General features: G+C 45.4%; 1 protein-coding gene across 1 annotated transcript in view; it reads right to left on the bottom strand.

Moving 5' to 3' along the window:
- kcnq1.2 (potassium voltage-gated channel, KQT-like subfamily, member 1.2) overlaps nt 1-17590 on the bottom strand; it is a 177468-nt gene that overhangs the window by 49355 nt on the left and 110523 nt on the right. Inside the window, exons 16-17 of the mRNA XM_076037983.1 lie at nt 16837-16877; nt 16296-16357 (exon numbers count right to left, since the gene is read on the bottom strand). Of these exons, the coding sequence (XP_075894098.1) occupies nt 16296-16357; nt 16837-16877 (103 nt within the window). The remainder of the gene's footprint in view (nt 1-16295; nt 16358-16836; nt 16878-17590) is intronic.

Consider the following 17590-nt stretch of genomic DNA (forward strand, 5'->3'; position numbering starts at 1 on the left):
AGCTCTACTTGAAGCCAGTACACATCTTTGTAAGTGTAAAAAGAAGGGAAAAGCCAGGCCTGGCTGGAACACTTCTATGGGTGAATTTTATGTTAAAGCCTGTGAAGTGACTAAATCTAGGGCTTTGGCTGGTAAACCTAGACAGGGTCCCATTTTTGAATATATGAAGCATACAAATGCTAAAAACAAAATAAAAATATTAAAGCCTTTTGGAAGGAGGGGAAGTTTGTGAATAGTTGCAAGCCCTCCTCACCATGCAAAGTAGATGGAGTATTTGGGGTAAATGCAATTGCTGCACTCTGGCAACAGCATCATCATAAACCGTTTAACTGTGTCCCGGCCGAATTATATCAATTAGACAATGTTGAAGGTGTGAGCACAATTAAGACCCATGAGGTGTATCAAGTTAGATTGGATTGGATTCTGTCCCTGCTGAACATCCAAGGCTCGCTAGTCCTAGGCTAGCTCCACTCCTTACACTGTGCTTTACTGCCATGATGGTCCATGGCTGTCTTCCAGATTCCATGATGTCAGTGTTGCTGGTCCCTGTCGTCAAGGATAAAGCAGGGAAAGTGAGCAGTTCAGACAATTACAGACCCATTGCCCTCGCTAGTGTTCTGTGTAAACTTGTTGAACACATGCTTTTGGAAAGATGTCAGTACTTAAATTAGCTCTGCAGAAAATCATTTTGGTTTCAAAACTAAGCATGGTACGGATATGTGTATTTATGTTTTAAAAGAATTACTGAGTGGCTACAAAAAGAAAAACTCCTCAGTGTTTCTGTGCTTCTTGGATGCTTCCAAGGCATTTGATCGTGTGAACCATGGAAAGTTATTTAAAAAAATGAGCGAAGCAGTTGTTCCCAAATGCAAATAAGAATCATCTCGTATTGGTATGCACACCAAGCAATGCTGGTGAAATGGTATGATTGTGTATCTACCCCTTTCCAAGTCACCAATGGAGTCAGGCAAGGGAGAATCCTATCTCCTTTTTTATTTAATTTCTACATGACCAGTCTGTCAAAAAGGTTAAAAAAAATGTGTAAAACTGGCTTTGGTGGTACGAGTGGACGAGTGAGGATAGACGGCTGGTTTTCCCTGACTTTAAGCTGTCAGGTCATGTTTTAAATACCTGCAGTAAGGTGAAATATCTAGGTCATGTGATCACCGACACGCTGGCTGACGACGAGGCTGTTTTTCGACAGTGTCGTATGTTATATGTGCAAGCTAATGTTTTGAGTCGTAAATTTGGTAGGGCTTACTGCACACCTCTCTACACTGCACATCTGTGGTCAAATTACAACAAGGCAAGCTTCAAGAGACTGCAAGTGGCATACAATGACTCTCTGAGAATTCTGTTAAAAGGCCCAGATGGGCCAGCGCCTCTGAAATGTTTGTGACCGCTCGAGTGAACACTCTCCAATCTGTTTTAAGGATTATGATGTTTAAATTCATCAGTCGTATAAATACTTCTGAAGATCAGATTGTCTGGGGCCTGACTAACATTGGGTACAGTGCCACACGCTGCACGTCACAATTCTGGAAGCAATGGTATCAGTGCCTTTTAAATGGGGGTCACTGTATCCTTTGTTGTTTTGTTGTTTGTTTGTTTTTTCTCATATGTATATATATATGTATATATATATATATATATATATATATATATATATATATATATATATATATATATATATATATATATACATACATATATATATATATATATACATATATGTGTGTGTGTTTTTGATTGCTTGTTATATATATATATATATATATATATATATATATATATACATATGTATACATAAGAAAAAGAAAGCACTTTAAGAAGAGAATTTGCACACTTTGATGCAATCCATTGTAAGTTTGTTATCACGTTATGCTGATATGAGCCATCTTAAGGTGAGTACTAATGCACTAATGAATACTCATTTCTAGGTTTGTCCGTATGTATGTGTGTGTGTGTGTGTGTGTGTGTGTGTGTGTGCGTGTGTGTGCGTGTGCGTGTGCGTGCATGCCTCGTTTGTGGGACCACAAGATAAGCGACTTTAGTGGCTCTAGTTTCGTCCGTGTGTGTGTGTGTGTGTGTGTGTGAATCACAATGACTACAACCCCGTCATTACCTCTTGACATGCTGGAAACAATCAGCTGGCCGGCCGCAGCCGCTGCAGACCTAGCATTAGCCTCCAGCACCGCAGCCTGACTGACCTCAGATTGGATCCAGCTTTCCAAACTATGAGCAGCACAAGCCCAAATGAGAATAGCCACCCAAATGAAAAAAAGAAAAATGATGCTGCCTAAAATTTATTGATTGCCATTTACTGTCATCAAGGACAGCCTGAAGCTGCTGAACGCTGACGCTGCCACCGAAGGCACATAGTGCAAGAGAGAGGAGGCCATAGATGGCTCTGCTTTCAAAGGAATGTGTTCCAGAGAGCAATTAGCAAATCATTTTAGTTCTGAAAGAACAAAACTACCATCTTCAAACGTATTGTGACGACTCAGCGTTGACCTATAATCATATTCCACCATCCCTTTATGAGTACAGCTGCACATTGCACTCATTAAAGCTATTACACTTTTGACATGCTTTTGTGTTGTTCACCCACAACAGACGTGGGCAAAGTACGGTCCGTGGGCCACATCTAGCCCGCTGTGTGTCCCTGTCGGGCCCACGTGAGGCCAGTCATAAATTACGCGACGATTATCGCGACGGTAGTTTGACTTGATCGCATGGAGAGAGAGAGAGAGAGTCGCGAAGATCCTTCCTTTGGACTTCAGCGCGATTTCCCACCACAAACACGTGTTCCGCCGGCTGCAGTGCCGCGCTCCTCGAAGACACACAAAGTCAAACAGAGGTTAAAAACACAGCAGGCTGCTCCACCATGCAGCTCCACCACAAGCTAGCAGAGAAAGCCAGTCACTAGCAAAGACTATTAGTCACTAGCGGAGACAGTTTGCCACTAGCAGGGACAGCTGGCGAGCTAACTTAAAACCAACTATCATCAACGGCAGGGAAGCTTTTGTGGTCCTGAAATAATATTAAATAAAAAATTTGGAACTATAATTTCAAAAAAAAAAAAAAACGGTGGATGTGTTGCCTCGGCTGCCGCCTTACGGCCCTCATCTGACCATCTGACCTCCACATCCTGCAAAATGAAAAACTTTCCATCACGTGATTCAGTGAAGAGACAAAAGCTGCCCTTAATTAAGCAGAAACTTAATACCCAGATTAATAGATTATCAAAAAAGTAGAATGATAAATAATGACACTTTTAATCACATTACATTTTATCACGTTAATTAAAACCACAAATTAAACTTGCATAATCTCCAATTTAGAGCTGCGGTTGCGTGAGCGCCGCTGATACTGTTTTTACGGCTGCCATCTGGCACGACATGCCGACACCCCGATGACGGCTGTGGGGGAGGGCCTGACGAAGGGGGGAAGGAGGAGGGGAGGGAGATCATAGGAAAAGGGGAGGACAGCGTTCCGGCTGAGGCAGCAGAATGTGGGGCAGCCAGCCAATGTCAAGGTGCTGAGTGAGACGGGTAAGCGAGGGAGAGAGAGAGAGAGAGAGAGAGAGAGAGAGAGAGAGAGAGCTCTCTAGAATAGCCACGTGCACAAACATGGTACCGACTGGGAGCTTCCTGCAGTTCCCAGTCGGTTTGTCTGTGTGCACACACACACACACACACTTTAATGCACATGGTAGCTTTGCACCCAATGCCCCGCCCACCAGAGGAGCCCGCCCCCCCCCCCCTGAACTTCTCCCCGAGCCAACCAACCAACCAACCCTCCTCCTCCTCCTCCTCCTCCTGCTCTGTGTGTGTTGTGTCAGCTCGCCCTGTTGCTTGAGGTTCACCGCGACTTCTATATCTTATCAGACGGACTTCAGCTCAGACGCCCCTTCCCCCCACCCCCTTCCTCCAGGAGGGGGGCAGTATCTCTCTCTCTCTCGCTCTGTTTCTCTCTCTCTCTCTCTCCCTCCCCTGCAGCGCTATCTGTGTGTTTGTGTCTTGTCTGGTCTGTCTCAGGGTAAAGCACAAGCTGTAAGGAGGGTGACTGTCTGCAGTGCAAACACAATAAAAAAAAAACTGAATAAAAAAGAGTGTGTGTGTGTTTGTAGTTGGTTACATAAGTATTAGACAAGTGGTAATGTTTTTTTTTCATCCATCTACACAGCCTTCAGTCCATCTCACAAAGACTGACTAACATGTATTAATACACAATAAAAAGAGCCACTAAGGGCTTATCTACACGGAGACAGCATTTTGCCCTCGAAAAAAAAAAAAAAAAAAAAAAGTGTTTACAAAGCCGTCTTGGAAAATATCCCCTTTTACATGGAGACACTGGATACGACTGAAAATGATGTAGTACCTCTGCCAGACCTGGTGTGGCACTGTGAGTTTACTCCCTGACAGCAGAAGGAGCAGGAACAAATCCGTTACTGCTGCCCCATGTTGTTGTTGTTCAAACAAATCCACCCTGGAGGGGGGGCGGGGGGGGCATTTTAAAAAATGTGCGATTTCTTTTGAAAAGCAGTGGTGGGCAAACTTTCTGACTGGTGGGCCACAATGGGTTGTAAAATGGGACTGGGGTTGAGGGACTGGAGCAGGAGCAGACGGATAGAGTGATGACCCACCTCATAGGAGGAAAAATATATTATGGGATGTGTACAAAACGTCTTTTAATACTTTAATTGAAAACCCTGTGACGCTGGTGGAGGCCCAAAACCACCATCAGGTGGCCAAGAGATGATTATGACAAACAACAACAACAACAACAATAATAATAATAATAATGATGTCTCCTCGCGTCTGTTGGAAGCTCGACTTTTATTCCCATCTCATATTTTCCCAAATAACTTTTTATGCACGAATCACAGCTTTTGAGAAATAGACATCCGTCCAGGTGGGGTTCGGTGGCACTTCAGAAAATTTCACTCCAACATGATAACTTTGCTTATGTATTTGCAATTTCTCGCTGTAAAAGCGTCAATGTAACGCTATATTCGTGTTATTTTCCTAAACTGCCGCCGCAAAAAAAAAACAACAAAACAACCCAACCTGAAGCCATATGGAAATGACTCCTGCTCTGCAACTTTTCCCCCTAGGATTACGAGATCAAAAAAACGCCCCTGGAATTTGTACGGCTCTGAGGTTTCCAGAAAGGTCAATAGATAATGATTTTCAGGTAAAATGTGAGACGCTGGTGGGTGCGAGAGTTTTTTTTTTTTTTTTTTCAACCATGTCACCCAGGACGGTATATAATCTGCACAACCTTCAGCCCCCCTGGAGCTCCAGCGTGAAGTTCACATGTTGCTCCCACAGACTGAGAGATCTGGACTCACACGTGTGAGTCGATTCCCATCGACATCCATTGCATGCGAGAGGGCAGATGTGTTTTTTTCCCATATGACGGGTAATATGATCATTTTAATTAAAAAAAAGACACTCAGGTGTGAGCTGTGGGTCTTCATCAACATGGCTCCAATTCAGTTAAATGGAGTTGTTCAGCCAGTGCAGACACCAAAGATGTTTGTTACTTCAACATCAGAGGTAGCAAGTATGTAGCACGTCACGCTATGCATCTGTAAACTCCCATGATACATTGGGACGCATCAGCAAATCAGTAGGAGCCGAGACACAGCAGCAACGTCACAAAAGGAGCGTAAAACTCTTTTCTGCTGATTTTTTTGAAAGACTGAAAGTCCACGACTGAAAAATCTGCAACAGAAACATTTTCTATGAACCGCGCGTTTCAGGTCAAAGGTCGTCCTGTCAGCCGTTTTATTTTTGTATTGTGGTCTGATGTGGAAAAATGCAATGTCTGATTTTCTTTTCTTTCTCACAGACACGTGATCATATTTTCAGACCGCACCTCGACACGTTTCGTCGTTAACTTCCAGAAATTCACACGGTGGTTGTTGATGTGTTCACGCTGATTTATCAGCTGGTGTCACGGAGGCGTCGCCCACTTGTCACATCTTGACAGGTCGTCAGCTGATAGGAGGCGTCACACAGTACACACACACACACACACGCAAAACCACTCGTGTGGCCTTCTGAGGAAGACAGGGGTTGAACGTCAAAACATGTTGAGGTACGAAAACTACCTTGAAAAGTATTATGATGTGTCAGCGATCAAAGACCATTAGCAGCAATGGGAGGTGTGAAATGAACACCCAATGAACACACAAACAAGCTGGGAAAGAGCGAGAGGGAGTCAGAGAGGACTTGTTGTCAAGTCAAGATGGACTATGTGAAATTCTAATCACATTCTAATCTTTACATATATGACACACACACACACACACACACACATAGAGGGATTAGAACACTTTTGTAGGTATTTGTTTTAAATAACACTGGAAAACAAGAAAAAATTGTAGTAAAGATGTTTTTCACTCATTATGGGCCAGATCCACGAAGAAAGCGAAAATTCGGTAAATGGCAGCGCGTTCTGCGGCAACTTTGCAGCCGTAATCTCCGCCCCTCTTGCATCGTATCCAGAAAGGATTTTTGCGCTAATGATATGCAGGCTCAAAAACAGCCAGAAAGGAGGCAACTGAGAAGTCAGAAGCAAAAATTGCACTCTATCACACAGACCGCAAATATCGTAAGAGCAAAAGTTACATTTCTGACAGAATACTTTATTTCTGTTGTTGTCAAATAACTAAATGGTAAATGGAATGCACTAATATAACACTTTCCAGCACCTTCACCGTACCCCAAAGCGCTTCACCATAGCCTCTCATTCACCCATTCACTCACACATTCACACACAGCAATGGGTTGCTGGTGCCATGCAAGGCGCTGCCTGGCCCCATTGGGAACGATTTAGGGTTAAGCGTCTTGCCCGAGGGAACAACAGACTCGGATGGAGCAGGTTTTGAACCGCCAACCTTTCGGTCATTGGACAACCTGCTCTACCTCCATGCATATTGGCTTTCTCCCAAACTCACGCCAAGAAAGAGACAGTTGCACGTGTCTCCAAACATCCCCACAGCCGTGCGCACACTACACACAGCTTTCCAAGATCTCTGTCATCCCCTTAAAGGGGAAGTATAACATGTTCGCCCCATACCAACAGCAACACAAACATTAATAAACAGTGGCACACATAGAAAACTGAAAACACGTCAGGAATGTTACAATATGAATACAAGTGTTACGGCTGCCGTCTTTGGTGTATGTAAGTTGGGGTGTGTGTGTTTCTCCCAACTGCGTTCGCCAGGTGGTTCCCCGTTCATCAGCTGCATCATCGTCATCAACTGGGGGGGAGTTCCTGCCTCCGCCGTCAAATTACGTGCGGACGTGAACTAATTTGCATATATTCAAATGAGTCTGGCGCAGCCCTGCTGCTACCTGCGCCTCGGCGCATTTTCCACCAGTTTTCATGTTTGCGTCCGCTCTGTGGACAGGACGCACTGTTTTTGGTGTAGAATTGCTCATGCTTAGTCTCTCTCACTCTCTCTCCCTCAAATACACACACACACACACACACACACACACACACACACACACACACACACACACACACACACACAGCAGCAGCAGCAGCAGTAAACACACGACTATATGTCCTCCTGGTACCAGCTTGACTTAACAGTGGTGACAATTGCACTCGCGGTTCCCTCAAGTCTTGTATAGCCTGGCATTATCGGCAGCCGCTCCACTCTTCCACCCTGGACCGACTGATTTAATGGGGCTCCTACACTCAGTGAACCTTAGTGGCTCCAGGCCTGGTTGGGCCTCTGTGTGTCAGAGTGACTGTACAGGGAGCCAATAAAAGCCCCATAACTCTGGTTCCACCAGCTACATATTGACCATTTCATAACACTCCAAAACAAACTTACACCTTCAGGCTCCAGGGTCGGGCTACATTAGCCGTCGGGTCACGTCCAAAAGTCGCCAGGGTCGTTCGGCCCAAAACAATATAACGACAATTGAATAAAAAACTAAAAATGGTTGCACACTGAAAACCGTTAGTGGAACCACAACGGCTACAGCAGAGACACAAACACACTGACTGAGGAGAGACAGTGGCAGGGCTGGGAGTCAGACTGCAGGCAGACTGCAGGCAGGCAGAAAGACAGAGAGACAGTCGGACAGACAGGATGACAGATAGAATGACAGAGAGACAGACAGGATTCTGTAATTACAGAGTAGTGTTCAGAGCAGTGCCTCCAGATCCAGAGGGCTGTCTGTCTGTCTGTCTGGGAGGTGCAACTGCTGCACAAACCTGATTCACTGCTGCAGGGCGCGACAAATTGAACAACACTACCAGTTCCTCACTCTCACTGCATCCCTATCCAGTTCACTACGCTGTTGTTACGGCTGCCGTCTTTGGTGTATGTATGTTGGGTTGTGTGTGTTTCTCCCAACTGCGCTCGCCAGGTGGTTCCCCGATCATCAGCTGCATCAACGTCATCAACTGGGGGGAGTTCCTGCCTCCGCCCACCGTGATTCGTTGATCGCCGCCACTTGCGCAATGACTTGAGACGGAATCCCCGAAGTCATTAAAACTACCATGATCCTGAACGCAGGGGCGCAGTCTGATTGTGGCTGTTAGCCCTCGTGCTGTGTTTTAATTTCGTGTTTATGTTAGATATGTGCAGCACTCGTACCCTGTTTGACTCCCGTGTCTGTGCTAGCTACGTGCAGCACTCGTACCCTATTTGACTCCTGTGTTTATATATTTGTTTGTCAGGGAATTACTGAGCTCTTAGGTTTAGTTTTCTTTGGGGTTTAGTTTCCCCTTGTTTTCTGTAGCCTTTTTTGTTTAGGTTTATGGGTGGCGTCCCTTTTTGGGGACGGTTGACTACTTTGTTTATATTAAGTTATTGATTTGGTGCCACCCGCTGCCCTTCCTCTGTTGTTGCTGCTGCTGTTGTTTGTTGTAATTAATTTCTGTTAAAACATTAAAAACATCTTAAATTTGGAAACCTGCTCGTGGAACTTCTTTGGTGGTCCCGTTTTGTTACAAACCATTTCCCCTAGACACAAAGTGGTTCGTGACAGCTGTGATGATATGGCATCAACGAGGAGGAGGAGGAGGAGATTTACTTTACGACTAATATACAGCCAATATGGCAACTAATTCATTTCACAAGGTTCATTGGCCAGATTCTGCATCAAGTGGCTCTATAGAGCAGGTGGCAGTATCTTCACTTCTCATTATGTCTCTGTAAGTAATGTGATGCAAGGGGCAGCGTGTCAGCCAATCAGAATGAGATGAGAACAGCTGAGCGTGTACGACTCAGTGACGTCACACTGGGAACAAAGGGCCACTTGGGTATTTCCGTGCGTTTATTTTTGTATGCGGCCTATGGGGGAAAATGCTTTTTGGGCTGAATTAGGTTATTGGCTGCAGTACCTCGAGTGGCCACTGGAAGAAAAATAGCAGGCAGTCTAGTGTCCAGTTTTTATCATACGTTCATGGATTGCGTGGGTGCAGACTCGGGTTAACCCTAACCCCAACCCGGGATCACGAGCCGCGGCGGCGGTGCTGCAGAGCTCCCGACTGCTTACACTAAGACAGCGTGCGTTTGTATTTCAACACAGCAACAGAGATGAGGTGATTCGGCCAGCAGGGCCAAAAGCCTTGCCTGCTAGCTTGTTTTCAATGCCGACCAATCACGGCAGACTGTACTGTGATATTGGAGACCGTAACCTCTAAGGCTGTGGAGCCTAAGCGAGAGTTTGAATAGTGAACAAATACTAAGTTACTCATAACTAAATATTTGAATGACGGAGAGATGATTCATATGTTGTTGTTGTGGTTGATGTTGCAGTTGTTGGTGTTGTGCAGTGAACGTGTGCCCAGTTCAGACCTGCTCAAGGGAGATTGTATGTGTGTGCGTCTGTCTGAAGTGCAGGGCAGCCAGAGTGCAGCTGCTTCCAGAATAGTGTGTGTGTGTGTGTGTGTGTGTGTGTGTGCATGTATGAGCGTGCGCAGGCTTCCTTAGCCAAGTTTCCTCTCTTTGTTTAGAGTGGCCCGGTCAGTCCGGCTCCCCGCCGTGCACACTGCGGCCATACATACACACACACACATACATCAAAACAGTGCACAACACGAGACAGAGGGCTCCCAGGGCGGTAAGGGGGGTTGTGGGGTGGGGTGGGGGGAAGAGGTGATAAAAACAAAGAGGTGTACAACATACGGGAAAAACAGAAAAGTTGGGGGGGAAGGGATCAGCAGACTCAGCATCTCTGGTGTTGATGGGACAGAGGAGAACGCCGAGCTCCTGCTCCGCTGGTAGGAAGGTCAGACTCACACAGAGCACCAGGAGTGACCAGGATGACCAGAAGTGACCAGGAGTGACCAGGTCGACCAGGAGTGACCCAGAGGAGGTGAAGCGGGTGTAAGTGGGACGACCAGGAGTGACCCAGAGGAGGTGAAGCGGGTGTAAGTGGGACGACCAGGAGTGACCCAGAGGAGGTGAGGTGGGTGGAAGTGGGACAACCAGGAGTGACCCAGAGGAGGTGAGGTGGGTGGAAGTGGGGCAGAGGTACCACCGTGACCACCCACTGCTCTCTGGAGAGGTGCTATTTGCACAATGGGAGTAAATGCCAACTCAATTGGGTCTTAATTGTCTAAATCAGCAGAAGGTCATGGGTTTGATTTGCGGGGTCTCCTGGGGCCATTCTGGGTGGAGTTTGCATGTTCTCCCTCTGTCTGCGTGGGTTCTCTCCGGGTTCTCCGGCTTCCTCCCACACACCAAAAACATGCATTTGAGGTAAATTGGGAACTCTAAATTGACTTGAGGTGTGTGTGAGAGAGCAAATGTTTGTTTGTCTCAATGTGGCCCTGTGATGAAGTGGCCACTCGTCCAGGGTGTCACCCTGCCTTCACCCAATGACAGCTGGGAGAGGCTCCAGAAGATCCCCGAGACCCAGAGAGCAGGAGGAAGAGGGTATTGAAGATGGATGGATGCATGGATGGATGAATGGAGTGAATACCACCTCACTTTGGTCTTAATGGTCTAAATAGTACGGAGTGGAGATACAGGCCCTGAGTTGTTTATATTTTCCATCTCTTATTTTTCATCTCGGATGTCACGCAGAAACAACTATCCGAAAAAAAAACTCTAATAAAAACACAAAAAACAAAACAGCACACATCCAGGAGACAGCTGAAACACTCTTTCAGCTTCCAGTTTTAAACTGCCAGCTGCTCAAAGGAGGTCTCAGAGGGTGGAGCAAATGCCTGCCTGTCGGGACAGGGAGGGGCATCAGTGCTCTTTGTGAAATCACAAAGAGCACTCGGAGTGTTATATGGGATACTCTCTGAAAAATGGGTCGAGCCAGGGGAACACAAAATGACTTTACCATTTCTGGGGAGAAATTGACAAGGCAAGAGACAGATACTGTTATTCTTAGTGAAAAGGGAAATAGAAAAACTGTCAATTTTGTTACATTTTGTTAGGTCATGAAGTAAAAAAGATACTTAGACACTTTCAAATGTAAATACTAATCTGGAGAATTAAGAGGTTGCCCAGAAAAGTTCAAACAAGGGATTATAGTGACAGTAATTATTATGGTTTATGACTGGTGGACTCCAAAATAATCCCAAATAAAGACGTAATTAAGATCAGAATAATAAATAGCGCTGAAATTAATTCATGGAATTAAATCTCCTAATTAAATTACTGCCCGCAAGCTCTGCTGTCATACACTCTTAATGTGATTAGTTGCTAAAGAAAAAAAAAAAAAAAAAAAAAGGTCAGACAGCTAGCCCATTAGCGTATGTGTTTTGGTGTGTGTTTGTTTGTGTGTGTGTGTGTGTGTGGCCGTGATGTTCTAATGTAAATATATATATACAGTATATGAGTGTGTGTTTATCAGGCTGTTGTCACTAGAGCTCTCTGCTGGCTCTGGATCGGAACAGTCTAAACACACTCACACACGCACACGCACACTTACACACTCACAGAGTCACTCAGCGCTGTGCTTTCCAAGGCGAGGGGCCCTGAACGCCTCACAGATGGACTCCTAACAAACAGCACAGTCTGCCCCGGCCCTCAAGTATTCCCAGTATTTGGCCTTGCTGTAATTTACAGGATACTTACCTAATTGAGAAGCTATTACAGTCAGGACACGCATTCTTCCACACACACACACACACACGCACACGCACGCACGCACGCACGCACGCACGCACGCACACACGCACGCGCGCGCGCACACACACACACACACTCACGCACGCACGCACACAAGCACACACACACACACGCGCGCACACACACACTCACACACACACACACACACACACACACACACACACACACACACACTTCTAATGCTGGCTATATAAGCGTGGCATACACGGCCCAGTGTAGTTGCCTTGCTCCAGCAGTGGGGAGTCAGTCAATGTGATTTATGCTCCATGTAATGTGTTTGTGTGATGGCGTTGCGCTGTGTCTCACTGCAGGCCATATGAGACTCCATTATAAATCATTACTTACGTAAAAATTAAAATACAAATTGCAACAGTTCTCTCTGTCCTGAACAACCTCAACCTTTATTCCCCAACACCCACTGCTTTTTTTTTTTTAAACAAACATTACTCACTTGCGCGCACACACACAAATCTCATGATAATATCTCCAATTTTTTATTTAAAAAATGACACAAAAATGCAATATATATATGTATATATATATATATATATATATATATATATATATATATATGTATATATATATATATATAAATGGATGTCCTGAAGTTCCCTTCCGTGGCAGGAATCCATTTGGGAGGCACCAACTTGGACTTCCAGATGGATCAAGTACGTGTACAAGAGGAAAAGTGATGGTATTTACATCATCAACTTGAAGAAGTTGATATATATATATATATATATATATATATGTGTGTGGATAGATATACATATATTTGTATTTTCATTTATATACACACACACATACATATGTATAATATCACATGCTCAACCAAAATGTCAAATGTTTCCTGAAAATCGTAGGTCTTGTTAAAGGCTCCTGCATTGAGTCTCCTCTTTCCCCTGATGGGGAGAAAAAAAAGACCCATCAACCTTTTCCTTTAAAGTGGGAGAGATGAGCCACAAGCCAGCGGCTGACATTGTGCTGACGCTCACACAAAGCCACTCTCTGCGAGGCCCGCACACACCGGCGGCCGCTGTCTGAGCTCGTCGCCGTGGCATTTTTCATGGAGTGCGTCTGACAGAAAGATAACACGGTGCCACAGAGCTCCATCCATCTTCGTTTCCAGGTCGCTCCCGGAGAATTCAACCTCGAGAGCTCTGGGGTCGCACACATCGGTGATTAATCAACTCCGTCCTGGTGTGTGTGTGTGTGCGAGTGTATGTTTGCGCAGGTCTATATGTGTCTTTGTCTGCCAGGCAATCAATCACTGTCTGGGCCCGTTGTACAGGACGCACAATGCAACGCAGTGCCCCCGTCAGTCAACTCAAGATTAATTCATCTCTGAGCGATGCGCTGACAATCGCCGGGCCCAGAAAACGAAACAGTGCTTTACTCAGCTGCCGTAGAGAGTCTCAGTCTGGGATGTCATTCTGGGATGTTTTACAAGCGGAGCAGGGAGGACAAAGAGGGAATTTCTGAGGAAGGCCTTCTGAGGAAGATGGAAGCTGCCTTCGACAGATGTAAAGAAGAACGAAAATACCATCGAAAAAGAGTCATGTGTCTGTTATAAAAGAAAAATGCTATTAGCATTGTATACCAGGGGTGGGCAAACTTTTTAACTGGTGTGGCCACAGTGGGTTCTAAAATGTGACTGAGAGCCGGAGCAGGAGCAGATGGCTGGAGTGTTTTGGTGACCCACCTCATAGGAGGAAAAAATATATATCATATATACATATACAGTATGTGAAGACACAATGAACCTCATTCAGATTAAGTGGGAATTTACCAAAGAAATAAAAATAAAAAGAAAGAAAAGAGTAGCTGAATGGCGACCAATCAGTGTGCGTATGGAGAATGGCCTGGGAACATGTTAGCTAGCATGAAGAAACATAGCTGGTGAATCGTCAGAAAAAGCCTGATGGAGAGATTGTGATGAACGCCGTGGCAGGGTTCAGCTAGTGCAAGGTCAAAGGTCGACTGTAAGACTTTTGCAAAATGTGACTCAGGCGGGAAGCCCCGACTGGGACCTATACGCATTACTGCGAGTCAAAGAAAAACCCTGATGAAGCAATCATTCCTTTACTCCCGAAAAAATGAACACCTCCCACATCCTGGAGAGACCATGAAATCAATTTTCTTTTGCCAGTTCCTTCTCCAAAGAGGACCACATGAGGAGGACAAGAGGACAAAAGGAGGACAGGAGGAGAACAGGATGAGCACAGGAGGACCACAGGGGGAGGACAGGAGCAGAACAGGAGGACCACAAGAGGAGGACAGACAGAGGAGAGGAGGGGGACAAGAGGAGGACGGGGACAAGAGGAGGACGGGGGGAGGACCGCGGGAGGACAGGAGGACGACAAGAGGTCCACAGGAGGAGGACAGGAAGACGGACTAAGCCACAGGGGGGCGGCAGGTTCATCCACAACTCGGAGTTCCTCTGTGCAGCAGGTGAGCCGAGCTGTCGGAACCATTGAACCCACACCTTCACGCCACAGACAAGTGGGCAGATGGAAAGGAGCGGCAGCTGCCGGAATGAGGTAAACAGTAATTACTGCTGCTGGTGGGTGAAAGATGGGTACTTCAATGAAAAATGTATCTATTCAACTTTGCTGCTGATAGGCTGGTTCATACAAAAAGTCAATAAAAATGTCCTATCTAAAACCAATTGACAGGTACAGTGCTCAGTAAGTATAGACATATATCCATAAATAATTTATAAGTTAAGTTAATAATAGTTATAGTTACTTATAAAATGTACATTCAAGCCAATAGGTTTTGTTTGTTATGTCTCAGTCTGGGGCGACACGGCGGCGCAGTGGTTAGCGCTGCCGCCTCACAGCAAGAAGGTTGTGGGTTCGATTCTGGGCCTGGGACCTTTCTGTGTGGAGTTTGCATGTTCTCCCTGTGTCTGTGTGGGTTCTCTCTGAGTTCTCCGGCTTCCTCCCACACTCCAAAAACATGCATGTGAGGTCAATTGAACATTCTAAATTGTCCGTAGGTGTGCATGTGAGTGTGAATGGTTGTCTGTTTCTATGTGGCCCTGCGATGAACTGGCGACTTGTCCAGGGTGTCACCCCACAGCTGGGATAGGCTCCAGCAGACCCCCGTGACCCTGAGCTCGGGACTAAGCGGGTATGGAAAATGAATGAATGAATGAATGTCTCAGTCTGCTTGTTAGCTTAGAAGCTAAGCTTAGAAGCGAGTCAGACTCCGACTCTGTTTCGATCTACTGTCCGACGTTTTTTCTAAAAGCTAAAACGCTCCCAAACTTTTTTAATTTTTTTATGCGTAGCTGCTGTCTGGGACGCCGTCATATTTGTATACCCAACTGATATGACTGTCGACGAATCATTGCAGCCCCATTGGTGGCAACTGAGGTGACACTGAGTGGTTTCTGCATGACTGTGCCGATTCAAAGAAGAGGGAAAATGTCCCAGGAGGCATCAGCATGTCAATCAAAGTGCAATGGCCTTAAGCGACCTTAAGCTGCTATGGTGTAAACTGCTGGGAGCTCCTGGGAGATGGAGTTCCAACACAACACGGGAGTGATGGGCTGATGAGTGAACAACGCTACTGTACATGCCGACACCAGGACTATTATTATGAGGTATGATACATTATGAATCAAGTGTACGCGACCAGAAATGCACGGGAGGCCCTCAGTCCAACACACAAAACAGTTCATTTTCATCCCCACCTGGATCCCATGGAAACACAAACATCCAGCCAAACTATTGACCGACCTGCAATAACAGGAAGCGGAACAAAAAGATGGGCTGGTATGGAAAACCTGGATCACACCTACATCCGCATGACTGGTAGAGGTGCTACTCTGATTGGCTGCTGATAGGAGGGGGTGGGGCCAGGGAGGATGTAGACGCCCACTATGCAGAACTGCACTGGCCCAGTGTTAAAACGGCCCAGTCAACAGAGATTCCACCAGCAACAGTGCGTTCATGTGATAACAGCTTCAGACAAGCAAACAGGCCGTTACAACACCAGCAGCAGGAGCAGCCGCGCACACACACACACACACACACACACACACACACACACACACACACACACACACACACAGGAGCTTTTGCTTGCAGTAATCTGATCAGCAGGTCGCTGTGACCTGCAGACTAAGCAGCAGCAGCGGAGGGAGTGTGGCCACCTTGTCTTCCAGCCGGATCAGCCGCGCTCCAATCGTCGGGTGCTCCTTATCTTCCCCTTTTCCTGGTAAGCCAAAGAAAACAGGGGGGAAGAGTGAATCCCGGTTCCCCTGACAACAATCAGGGGCTTTTTACGTTTATTTTTCTCGCTGTCAGAGAGGACGTAAGTGGTGTCCTGCTGTCGAGCAGGTTCACAGCCCTGGAAGCTGAGCTCCAGTGAAACTCCTTCTCATCATCTCGCGTTTATTCTTTTTTACCAGTCTTATTTGTATTCTAACAACATTATAGTTTCATTTTTCTTTTTACTGTCATTGTTACTACTGCATTTTGTGATATAAAAGATAAATAAAACTATTATCATTAAAAAAATAATAATAATCATAAAGAAAATTATAATAATAATGATAATAATAAATAAATGTATATTTTACCCAGCAGAACACATCTAAGGTATGAGTGACGACTGTAAATCTCTCTTTTGAATCTTTCCCCTGCTGATCTATGTGTAAAGTGTGAACACAGACAGCGCGAGGGGCTTCTTACCTGGGAGAAACATCCCCGGCTTTCCCAGAGTGCCGTCCAGTCTGGAGGAGACAAATTAAAAGGAAAAAATGAAGACGAGAAGGATGCAAACATATTTGCTGTGGACACACAAGGATGAGCTTCCGTCAAATGAAACAACAGATCACTCCGGCAGTGATGGGCCTGGGCCTTTTTCTCATAGCTAGTGAAATGAAACAAATGCTTTGGTTTGTGTTGCAGTACTGGAGACTGATCCTGGTCTCCAGACCACTTTAGAAGGATTTTGTCTCAGTCTTGCCCTGGTGCAGAATTTTGAGGTCTTTCACAACCACCATCAGGGAGATTGGTGAGTGTATTTTAAGTGTTGAGCTCGGGCATGAAAGGCTTCTACGCTTTTTGTTCATGCTTGTCGTGGCATCATTTTCAATTAAATGATACCTGGTTGATTCTTTTTTTTTTTTATCATTTTATGAAGCAATTTTTTTTTAATGTTTAAAAATAGCTGGCAAAGCGGCAGAATTTAAAAAAAAAGAAATAAGGTGTATTTAAAAAAAAATAAAATACCCCTTGCTGAAAAGAAGTTATGTAGAAGCAAACTTGAATAAAAAAAAAAAAAAATTCTGTCTCTGATATCTACGGTCTCTAACAGTAGTCTTGATGATGTCCTGATGTTGGTTTGTGAGGTCTTGACTACAACACCAGGGGGCCAGATCCACAAAGTGTTTGCGCCAGAAAATCCGTGTAAATAGCACCAAAAACGGTGATTCCGATCCAC

The sequence above is a fragment of the Nelusetta ayraudi genome, unplaced genomic scaffold, assembly GCF_046127955.1.
Source record: "Nelusetta ayraudi isolate G7.1 ecotype Tasmania unplaced genomic scaffold, CSIRO-AGI_Nayr_v1 ptg000053l, whole genome shotgun sequence".
In the NCBI taxonomy this organism is placed as follows: domain Eukaryota; kingdom Metazoa; phylum Chordata; class Actinopteri; order Tetraodontiformes; family Monacanthidae; genus Nelusetta; species Nelusetta ayraudi.